At 45.6% G+C, this 11616-nt stretch overlaps 1 protein-coding gene across 1 annotated transcript in view; it reads right to left on the reverse strand.

Moving 5' to 3' along the window:
- Nucleotides 1-4720: 4720 nt before the first annotated feature.
- Nucleotides 4721-11616, reverse strand: part of LOC146246626 (protein FAM227B-like) — a 25298-nt gene continuing 18402 nt past the window's right edge. The window contains exons 10-15 of the mRNA XM_084681549.1: nucleotides 8733-8890; nucleotides 8417-8564; nucleotides 7208-7295; nucleotides 6011-6085; nucleotides 5857-5926; nucleotides 4721-5688 (exon numbers count right to left, since the gene is read on the reverse strand). Coding sequence (XP_084537675.1) covers nucleotides 5566-5688; nucleotides 5857-5926; nucleotides 6011-6085; nucleotides 7208-7295; nucleotides 8417-8564; nucleotides 8733-8890 — 662 coding nt within the window. The 3' untranslated portion in view covers nucleotides 4721-5565. The remainder of the gene's footprint in view (nucleotides 5689-5856; nucleotides 5927-6010; nucleotides 6086-7207; nucleotides 7296-8416; nucleotides 8565-8732; nucleotides 8891-11616) is intronic.

Here is an 11616-nt window from a genome sequence, read left to right on the forward strand (position 1 = left end):
TCAGGAAGTGCACAGGACGGACGCTTTTAGCGACACAAGGGGTTGAAACGCTTTATTTACATCTGTTAATGGGGTGTTGTTCATAGTCTCACACGCACCAAAGTGTTCCTGGGCGGTTGAAGGAGGTACCCCCTCCATGTCAGACATAGCCCTGGTGTGCCAACCACACAGCCTTGTTTACTCAAACCAACTCAATTATCACCCTCCTCTCGGTTTCTGTGGTTTTGGAACATCTCTAGTGTTGCTTTCGGACACACACAGTTCTAGACGAACGTGTGCAAAACCTCATCATTAGCACTCTGGAAAATGGACAAAGTGAGATTAAATATCATAACAGTGAGCAGAGATCAACTGGAATTCATGGAATACTTTGATTGGCTAAACATTTAACATCCTGTTCTCTGAAGCCTGGCCTGAATCACATGCACTTTACATTAACCACAATGTAACTACTGAGCAATACCTGTGCATTGCAATTCCATTTTGACTGCGGTAACATTGTGGAAGCAGATGAGCTCTTGACAGGTCTGTGGTGTGGGGGAGACTGGAGTGGTGTGGGGGAGACTGGAGTGGTGTGGGGAAGACTGGAGTGGTGTGGGGGAGACTGGAGTGGTGTGGGGGAGACTGGAGTGGTGTGTGGGAGACTGGAGTGGTGTGGGGGAGACTGGAGTGGTGTGGGGGAGACTGGAGTGGTGTGGGGAAGACTGGAGTGGTGTGGGGGAGACTGGAGTGGTGTGGGGGAGACTGGAGTGGTGTGTGGGAGACTGGAGTGGTGTGTGGGAGACTGGAGTGGTGTGGGGGAGACTGGAGTGGTGTGGGGGAGACTGGAGTGGTGTGGGGGAGACTGGAGTGGTGTGGGGAAGACTGGAGTGGTGTGGGGGAGACTGGAGTGGTGTGGGGGAGACTGGAGTGGTGTGTGGGAGACTGGAGTGGTGTGGGGGAGACTGGAGTGGTGTGGGGGAGACTGGAGTGGTGTGGGGGAGACTGGAGTGGTGTGGGGGAGACTGGAGTGGTGTGTGGGAGACTGGAGTGGTGTGTGGGAGACTGGAGTGGTGTGGGGGAGACTGGAGTGGTGTGGGGGAGACTGGAGTGGTGTGGGGGAGACTGGAGTGGTGTGGGGGAGACTGGAGTGGTGTGTGGGGGGCCAGTCTGAGGTGTGGTGGTGCTGCTGGGAGGACCTGCAGCATGTGCCAGACCGAACACCACATCAGACCGTTCGTTTCAACTCTGAGGCAGAAATTCCGACGACCAGAAACCGGGCAGTAAGACAAGACATGACTCAGGATATTACTATTCGAATGAGCAAAATTGACTAATTCCTACCGACTTGAGTTTGGAAACAACTCCCAACCCTCAAAGTAACCCAGTCTGATCCTCAACAAGACAGGAACAGCATTTTGTTCATGTTAGAATTTTCAACACAGCCAATGTGGTGAATGTTCAGGACTACGTGACGACGAGTGACCAGCCTCTTTTTTTCCCCAATGTGCCTCTCTACAGAGAGCTGTTTCCTCAAGGCCTGGGAGTACTCCTCCTCCATCAGACCTCCCCAACACCAGCCAGCTGAAGAATGTCCAATAACAGGCTGGGAGGCTGGCACGCACACCGCAGCACTAGTCACCTTTAGGAACATCTCCTGACCAAGTCACTGCATCACAGCCACTAAAATACAGCTACAATGTGTTTAATGTTGCCCTTTATCTGGTAAAAACTACAGAGTGTTCCTTGGCACTAACCACTGAAATACTACTTGCAGCACACTCACCTTTGGAAACATCTAAACACAGAAGCATTAAACTTACAGAGTGTGCTTTCTGCTTCACAACCACGAAAAATGTTGCTGGTGTCTGGTAAAATAACACACAGTTCCTCCATACTAAGCTCTCAAATACGACTGTGTACTTTGGGTCCTTTATTCTCTGCTACACTTACTGTAATATATGACTTGTTTGTACGTGACTGGATAAAAGCAATAAGCCTGTCTGCCCTGTCATCTCTGTCCAATCAGACGGTTGGGATGTGTGGAGCTTGGGGAGAACTGAAAAAAGGGTCACGTGCACAATTTAGCAGCGTACAGTGTCCTAACTCTGACTTTTAAGGGGAACTGAAATAAAAAATGACTACTACGATTAGGACAGAAAAAATTGAAACAACCGGAGGAGCACAGGGGAAGACCATAGGTTGATGAATGAGGCAGGCCATGCTCACAAGAAGAACCAGGGTGTCGTGTTACTGAGGAAGGCCAGGACCTATGCAGGGCAGGCTGTGATTTGTGTGATTTTAAAGAATGGGGAGTCAGCATGTAGGAACGAAGTCCGTTTCAACTATGAAATGCAGCAGGCGTGGTTGTAGAATATTCCAGATTCACTCAGCAACATGTTGATAAGAATTTATTTTGTGACAGAACTTGACTGTGGACAGTCATGAGTGTTGATAAGCATATGTGGGAGTCAGGTGGCTGAGCGTTTAGGCAATCGGGCCTTGGGCAAGGCACTTCACCCTACTTGCCTCGGGGGAATGTCCCTGTACTTACTGTAAGTTGCTCAGGATAAGAGCGCCTGCTAAATGACTAAATGTAAATGTAATATGTGTTCTGTTTGTTCTGTATTGTACTCTGTCTCATTCAGTTTCCAACAGTTTATTAAGATGTAGTGGCAGCCATTGCTCTCCCAGAATGAGAGACAAATTTACGAGCGAAGGAAATATTTTACCTGCTATATCATTTAGTAATCAATGTCCCTGTGTGTTTGTGTGTGTGCAATGCATTTGTCTTTCTATGAGGCATGATTACACAGAACTACAAAGTGAAAGAGGTGTGAGGGCATGAGGTGATACGTGTGTGTTTGTGAGAGAGAGACTGTGACGTGAGGAAGCAGGCAGTCTTTCAGTCCTGTGAGGTGATGTGGCCAGTAAAGTTGCTCCGAGGGGTGGTCTCCCAGCCCGCCCTAGCTCTGGCAAGTCCTGCGGCCTCAAATTGAAAACAGACGTTTTTTGAGTTCATTCTTTGAGTTACTACTGTTCAATTGTGATTTACAAGAGTGTGTGAGATATGGAAATCTCTCACGCAACTTCAGATATGGACTGAGTGAAAGCACATTGTGCAACAGGCCCCTCCGCCCTGTGGGAAGGTCTAATCTGTGAACGCATGCTATCCCTCCATTTGGCCAGAGCTGTTTACTCAATGTTTTCATCCTCAAGCATGTCATCTTCTCTTGTGGGGAACAGCATCTTCTTTGGCAAATGGGAAAAGCATGCAGACAATACAAGTTGGTCTTAATTTTTCTTAGTAAGTTTAGTTTGTCCCAACCATTGGCATGAGTCTGTCTGAAATATTGCATCTGAGAAATGGTCACACCTTCAAAAATTAGAAACAGGATTTATTTTAAAAAGAAAAATATCTTCTTGAAAAAAACAATATATATATATATATATAAATATTAGTGCTGTCAAACGATTAAAATATTTAATTGCGATTAATCGCATTAATGTCATAGTTAACTCGCGATTAATCACAATTAATCGCACATTTTTATCTATTCTAAATGTCCCTGATTTCTTTTTGTCCCAATCTTTTTTCAAATTTTAATGCTCTGATCAACATAGAAAAGTGGTTCGGATTGCTTTGTGCAAATATTTTTTTTTATTGAAAACAACATTGCAATCGCCTGGCTTTGACGAGGGGGCAGAGAATTCGCATCAGCTGTGTGCTTGGCCATCAAGTGGTATTTCAGACTGGACGTGCTGCGATGATAGCTCAGTTTACAACGACAAAACACACAGATCACTGGTCTTGTCAATAGAACCATTTGGCAACTTTTTAAATGCAAACTTTCCATTCAGAATCTTATTGGCATCCATTTTGGCATCTCGCGCTCGTCATCCACTCAAAACGTAACGTTAGCCTACTACCAGAGAATGTCTAATATCCGTAAACGGGCTCTGCTACTACTCTTTAGCCAGCTCGCAAGCTAAACGAGTGTTTGGCGTGCCTGTTGTTTTGTTTCCGGTCTAGCTAGATCCAGTGTGGTGTTGTAGTTTTTGTAACGTCGGTAGTTGTTGCAACAGCATGTGAAAAAAACTACAAAGTTTGCTAGGCCAAAAAGAGCGTTAATCGCGCGATAAAATAATTGACGCCGTTAATTTGGGTTTGCGTCAACGCCGTTAATAACGCGTTAAACTGACAGCACTAATAAATATATATATATATATATATTATCCAAAACATTATCCACTCTTTGATTTCCTGAGACTCTTAAAACACAGTACTATATAGCATGTGCTTTTTGTTGGCACATCATTAACAAGTCTGTTTATCCGTTGTGACATATTCTAGAAAGCAGATGATCAATGTAAACAGACTAAAGGTCATTGATTACAAAATATGTCTCCTCTCTCTGGCATTCTGCACACCTGGTCACACACACGCACGCACACTATGTCTTCTTGCTACCACCTGCTGCTGGCAGAAATAGGTTCCTCTGTGAGCAGTGGTTTCTCCTTCTCAGGGCTCTAGCTGTGAAAGGGTTTAATGAAACACTTCAGAGTCTCACCTCTGACCCTGCTAGCTTCCAGCTGACCCTGCTGTTGGAGGAAACAGATGAGCAAAGGAGAGGAGGTGAGATGGATGAAATTACTTTAGTTTCTTATGTTAAACTGACGAAGAAGAGAGGGAGAGAAATAAAAGAGACAGAGATACAGTAGAAGATAAGAGGATCCTTTATTTGTACCACAGTGAGGAAATTGCAGTTTGCAACAGCAGCAGGGTACAGTAGAGCACTCAGAGTAACAATATAAATATATAAAATATACGAGATACAAGATACAGGGAGTCCTATAAAATAAGAAGATAAGGGTCTAGGGTATAAAATAGTAAAATAATAAATAAAGTAAGTGAGAGATTAGAGCACAGTCTTGAAGGAGCACAGTCTTGGGTGAGAGGCTAGGAGCTGCTCACTGAGATTTAGATGAAGGGCATGTTGGGGAAGTCCACAGCTTCTCTCTGTCTACTGTACAAACCACACACAACATCCACTCAAGCACAAACAACACGCCGCAGACCCTATCCAACATGCAGCCTCATTTCATCCTGCGAAGGTAAATACAAACAAACAGATGTGAGAGAGGATTTGTTTATACACTCAAATAAACATTGAAATGCCGCTGGAATTTTGTCTTCAAGGCTGAAAACAGAACTACGTAAACTACTCGTTTTGCTCCAGACTTTGATAAATGGTCTTATTTTAAGCTGGAGGACTATGAGAGGATGCTACCAGCCCAACAGTTTAGCAAAGTTCATTAGCATCAGTGTGAAAATTAGAGCACTTCTACAACTCATGATTTACTTTTTAAAAATTATTTATTGTATTATTTTAGAACCAGCTAATCTGTTCATATGGTAATTGTGAAAACAACACCGACTCACAAACTATAAAAGTTTTCATCCAAATCAAAATGCACGCTTTGAAATCATTCTGCTCGTAAGAAATAGACATGGTGACAGTGAGAGCGACAAACGATACTAGAGAGGACTGGAGAGAGAGAGCGTGGTTGCTGGAGTCTGTGGTTCTACTGGCCAGCCAACTCGCTGTCCTCTGGACCAGACGGTGTCTGATCCTGGTTCCTGTCCTCCTCGGTCCTCCCTCCAGGCCCCTCCCCCTTCCGCAGACGCTGTTTGTACGGGGGGTGGTCCTGAACGCAGAGGAACCCACACCCAGGTGACGTCCAGGTGACTATTTGACATTTAGGTCTTTTTTATTTGAGTTCTTAGTCTTTTGTCATTTAAAGATCTGTGTGTGTGGATGGTGGAATGAGGTGGTAAAATGCAAGTTTATGTTAGAGCAGAAAATGACTCGTTACCCATTTACTCATGATGCCCTCGCTGGCAATCTTCACCTCAACAGGGTTACTAAGGACTTCCTTCATGAACCTGGTCACAGGACAAGAGGAGGCGTGATATTCGATAGTCAAAAGAGTACTCACTAAGTATCAACACCTGGGGGCCAAAACTCACCACTTAGCCTCCTGGGTGTGGAGGATTCTTTCCTTCTGAATGTCAGCTAGTTCACGTTTGGTCTTCTTGAAGTTCCTGAAGAACAGGTGAGGGCGGAGCTAGGTCAGGCTGTTGACACAGGACAGCGGCCATGGGAGTGATAGAAGGGATTCTGCTGTATTTTCTACGGGCACTATTAGTTTGTCGCTTGGGATGGAAACCTCTACTGAATGAATAAACTACTTACCGGTGGGTCACTGGGTAGACCGCCTACTATATGGGCTGAGACCTTACTGCAAGGACCCGGGTTAGATTCTGGCCTGGGTCATTTCCTGCATGTCACCCCCTTTCTCTCCCTAATATTTCTGTCTATCTCTACCCATCCCTTCACAATAAAGCAGTATAATGTCCAAACATCTATCTTAAAAAATAAAAGGTTTAGTGCTGTCAGTTTAACGCGTTATTAACGGCGTTAACGCAAACCCAAATTAACGGCGTCAAATATTTTATCGCGCGATTAACGCTCTTTTTGGCCTAGCAAACTTTGTAGTTTTTTTCACATGCTGTTGCAACAACTACCGAAGTTAGAAAAACTACAACACCACACCGGATCTAGCTAGACCGGAAACAAAACAACAGTCACGCCAAGCACTCGTTTGGCTTGCGAGCTGGCTAAAGAGTAGTAGCAGAGCCCGTTTACGGATATTAGACATTCTCTGGTAGTAGGCTAACGTTACGTTTTGAGTGGATGACGAGCGCGAGATGCCGAAATGGATGCCAATAAGATTCTGAATGGAAAGTTTGCTTTTAAAAAGTTGCCAAATTGTTCTATTGACAAGACCAGTGATCTGTGTGTTTTGTCGTTGTAAACTGAGCTATCATCGCAGCACGTCCAGTCTGAAATACCACTTGATGGCCAAGCACACAGCTGATGCGAATTCTCTGCCCCCTCGTCAAAGCCAGGCGATTGCAATGTTGTTTTCAATAAAAAATATATTTGCACAAAGCAATCCGAACCACTTTTCTATGTTGATAAGAGCATTAAAATTTGAAAAAAGATTGGGACAAAAAGAAATCAGGGACATTTAGAATAGATAAAAATGTGCTATTAATTGTGATTAATCGCGAGTTAACTATGACATTAATGCGATAAATCGCGATTAAATATTTTAATCGTTTGACAGCACTAAAAAGGTTACATTCAAAGTAAGGCCTTACATCTTGTACTCCTGGTGGAGTCTGTGGCTCCTGTCCTCCACCTCCTTCACCACCTCCAGGTAGGTGGGGTGAGACGGAGTAACGGCCGTCAAGGAGAAGCACAGGAGGAAAAAACTGTCTCTCTAACCCCAACACACTGGCTGACATCTCTCTCATGCCCCCATCACTCTCTCTACCCTTCTCAGACCCCCCCCCCCCCCTCCTTCGCACTCCAAACAAGTTCTTGTGCCAGGATCATTAAGTGGCCCATTTACCTCAGCACAGTCCCACGCAAGTCTCCTTTCATGAAGTTAATGGGCTTGGTGTGGCTGAACTACCTTCAGGTTATTATCATCCCACCCTGCTGTTCCTAATCCCACATACTGTAGCCTGAGAGGCCCACTGCAACACCAGCCTTCCTATTTTATTAGCGTGTTATTCATCAGCATGTTTTTATAAGCATGTTGTTCACAGACTGAACATGTCAGCATAGCAACCACAACACCACTGATGATAGAGAGACTTGTGAGGAGAGAGGGACAGAGAGACACAGAGAGAACGTAATAGAGAGGGAGAAAGAGAGAGAGACTGGGGCAGAATGAGGAAGTAATAGAGAGGGAGAGGTATGGTGGGAGGGGAGACACATCTGGAATTGCTTTGTGGTTTTGGAAGAAGCCGAGATGATCTCCGTTAGGAGGAAGTCTCTGAGAAAAGACAGGGTCTTATCTGGCGGAGGTCAGCAGGAGATAACCCTGCCTCTGCTTACAGGCTGCTGGGAGCAGCACACAGCGGAGGAAGACTAGGGAGTCAGGTGGCTGAGCTGTGAGGGAATCAGGCTAGTAATCAGAAGGTCGCCAGTTCAATTCCCGGCTGTGCCAAATGACGTTGTGTACTTGGGAAAGGCACTTCACCCTACTTGCCGAGGGGGGAATGTCCCTGTACTTATTGTAAGTCGCTCTGGATAAGAGCGTCTGCTAAATGACTAAATGTAAGACTACAACTACCTGCAGAACTATCTGCTCTTCATACTGAGGTTAGCCTGTCATGTCAAGGACCATTCAATCCAAACCTGGTCATATTCTAGGCTACCCACGATGCCTCCTCGCCCACATAAGGAGTCATTAACCTCACAGAAGGTTGGAAACAGAGTATCTTTTCAATCAGACACGGTCTTGAGTTCGGTCGGTCCGTCTGAGAGTTGTCGGGGTGTGAAAGGATATGGCAGGGAGGAGATCTCGGTGCGTTGAATTCTGCGTGTGTCGCAGGCCGGGTGCACAGGGATGCTGTGGAGCTGGAGGTAGCGCATCATCAGAGGACTTGGACCACACAGCTTAAAAGGAACATGCTGGAAGTCTGGACCTGGGCCTACAAAGTTGGACTGGGAAAACACAGAACACCTCAGACTTAAAACACGCTTGAAAACCACCCAGTAAACACACATGTGCAGGGTTCCCCTGAGGGAGAGAGGCTGGATCTCAGTGTTACTAACAAGGTCTTCAGAACTGAGCCTTTGGAGGATTACAACTCCAGAGAAGAGCTCATCTACCTCTTTCTTCTTGACGTCGGCTTCCTCCACGCTGCCTCCCCTGGCGGAGGAGGGAAGGGGTGTGGCCATTCTGCCTCCCCTGGCGGAGGAGGGAAGGGGTGTGGCCACGTTCAGTTTCCTGATGTTCGACACAACTTCGTCAAACACCTCCTGCAGATCTGCGAACAGCCAGATCACTCTTACTGACTACGACACAGTCACTCTGGCTACATCGCATTCAGGCTTTGAGAGAGGGAACAAGTGTGTTGTAGTGCTTGAGTACTGGAGACAATAAGTATATCTGTAACAGCCCGACTGTGACTGAAGAAATCCGAGTGACGCCACTGCAAAGAGAGTCTGCCAAGGTCAAACCAGCACACAAGAGGTCACTTCTTTTTCTTTTAAGAGCCGCTTCATACACACACTCACACACCTGAATACACGCACACTTTAATACCAGTACACACTCTTAAGGCACACACACAACACTACAGAGACAGGTGCGGAAGCAATAACAGTAGCTTTTTATAGGGTTTTCACTATTTGTTCAGTTCAGTTCCAAGCATAACCACAGTGGGCTAAAAGTGAAGACTTTAACCCCTTCACCATTGTCCTGACCTGGACCTGTACTAGCTATTTTTGTCTCTGTCTCTGTCTCTCTCTCTCTTTCTCTCTCTTTCTCTCTCTCTCTCTGCCTTAAAGCCACAAAGCAGCGTGTGTTTGTACAAGCAAGGCGCTGCTTTCTTTCCTGATCCGTGCTCAGATATGATACTGCGGAGCGAGCAGCTAAGACTGAGATCCCTAACAGCTGTTCCTGCATTAGACGGGGATCAGTAGATTCCCTGGACACTACTACGCCTGTTCACATTCTCTAACAAGGCCTATTACACCGGCTCTAATGCTGGCTGAAACACGCACACATGATCATGTCAATTTACAAGCCTGTAGGTCCATTCTGAGGGGAAGTCGTGTAGAATTCTATTCCAACTTGATGGCTGGATATTGTCACTTTAACAAAACCATTATCGATATGTTTGTTACCAAGCCTATATTCCCTACTGGAGTGTGTAATCTCCCCTGTGGAAACTCAACATTTATCATAATAACGTGACCGTCTCATACATACAATTAGTAAGCCAAAGTCAGATGAAGCATACTGAGTAAGAACGAATCCGTAAAGCGACAGCATTAACAATACGGATGGAGGGAAGGGGAGGACAGAGGACGGGTGCAGGGAGGGGCCATGAGCTGTGTCCATGAGCTGTGTCCATGAGCTCTGTCTATGAGCTGTGTCTATGAGCTGTGTCCATTAGCTGTGTCTATGAGCTGTGCTCATGAGCTGTGTCTATGAGCTGTGTCCATGAGCTGTGTCCATTAGCTGTGTCTATGAGCTGTGCTCATGAGCTGTGTCTATGAGCTGTGTCCATGAGCTGTGTCCATGAGCTGTGTCCATGAGCTGTGTCCATAAGCTGTGTCCATGAGCTGTGTCCATGAGCTGTGGCCATAAGCTGTGTCCATGAGCTGTGTCTATGAACTGTGTCTATGAGCTGTGTCCATGAGCTGTGTCCATGAGCTGTGACCATCTCACGCCTCACGGGTCAGTCTGCTTCGGAGCAGCGACCTGAGCTGAAAACATGTGTCACCTTTTACTGCAGTGACACTCAGAGGCCCTGTCAGAGGCCAGGAAGAGACGCTTCAAAGACAGCCCACACCAGTGGGCAAGTGCTTTCGCCCCAGACTTTGTGTGTGTGCGTGTTTGTGGGTGTCAGTGTGTGTGTGAGTGTGTACTGCTGCCAGTGTGTGTTGGTGTGTTTGCGAGCGTGCTGTTGAGGGTGTGTGTGTGTGTCACAGCCATAAGGAGAGAACAGAGCCTGCTCTCCCAGACAGAGCTTCTTCATTCTCCCTGACCGGACCTCTTATGGTGAGCAGCGTCCTCTTTTTTTCTCACACAACAAGCTCCGCTTTTGAAACAATACCACATATCTCGTGAAGAATTTGAAGCTAAATACTGAATTCTACACCTGTACCAAACTATTGGTCAAATTGTATAAAATGTACGTCAACATTTCAGATTATATTTAGATTGACTTCTACTATATATGTGTGACTGAGATTTGTATTTATTATCCTTTTTTACTATCCTGTAAACGCTGTAATTTGGATCAAGTGGGTCTTTACACAGGATGGCTGTGAGACAAGAAACCGTGACTGGTGAATAGTTTATGAACAGATTCAGGACTTTGTTTGAGTAGCTATTTATCCATCTCATCATTAATCTCCGGATGGAGTGTGTGTGTATGAGAGAGAGAAAGGGTCTGTATGGTAGACTATATCTACTGATCAATCTACTAACAGGTTGGTTGATCTGGTAACTGTAGAAGTTACCGGAGCGAAGTTCTGCAATATTTTTAATAAGATCCGTTTTCTCTGAAAACTCAAACGGTCTCTGTACAGGTTAAACGTGTTGAAGTCGGTATTATGCTTTGATTTCTTGGTTAAAAACAAACTGTGACCTAGTGTAGTCCTTAGGGGGCTGTCCTGATAGTGCGCATGTGTGCTTGTGTGCGTATGGGTATGTGGTGTTAGCCAGACATTGTGTGTGTGTGTGTGTGTGTGTGTGTGTATACAAGCCCATGTTGTGGTTATTTATAACTTGAGCTAATGTTGGCAGGCTCCATCCCTAGAGCTCCCCAATTATGATGGAATTTAGAAAGCAAAAGCTAAACCCAAACAGTCTAAACCCAGCGCTAGGAATAACCTGACCTTAAACATAATCCATTCTGCCAGCATAAACTCAGTCTTATCACTGCAAGACAGAGTGAGCCAGCAGAATATAACACACACACACACCTACACACACACACGCTCCTCCTTCCAGGAATGCTTTTAGAGCTTGCTGAACAGA

The sequence above is a fragment of the Hypomesus nipponensis genome, chromosome 19, assembly GCF_054491055.1.
Source record: "Hypomesus nipponensis isolate SF chromosome 19, ASM5449105v1, whole genome shotgun sequence".
Classification (NCBI taxonomy): Eukaryota; Metazoa; Chordata; class Actinopteri; order Osmeriformes; family Osmeridae; genus Hypomesus; species Hypomesus nipponensis.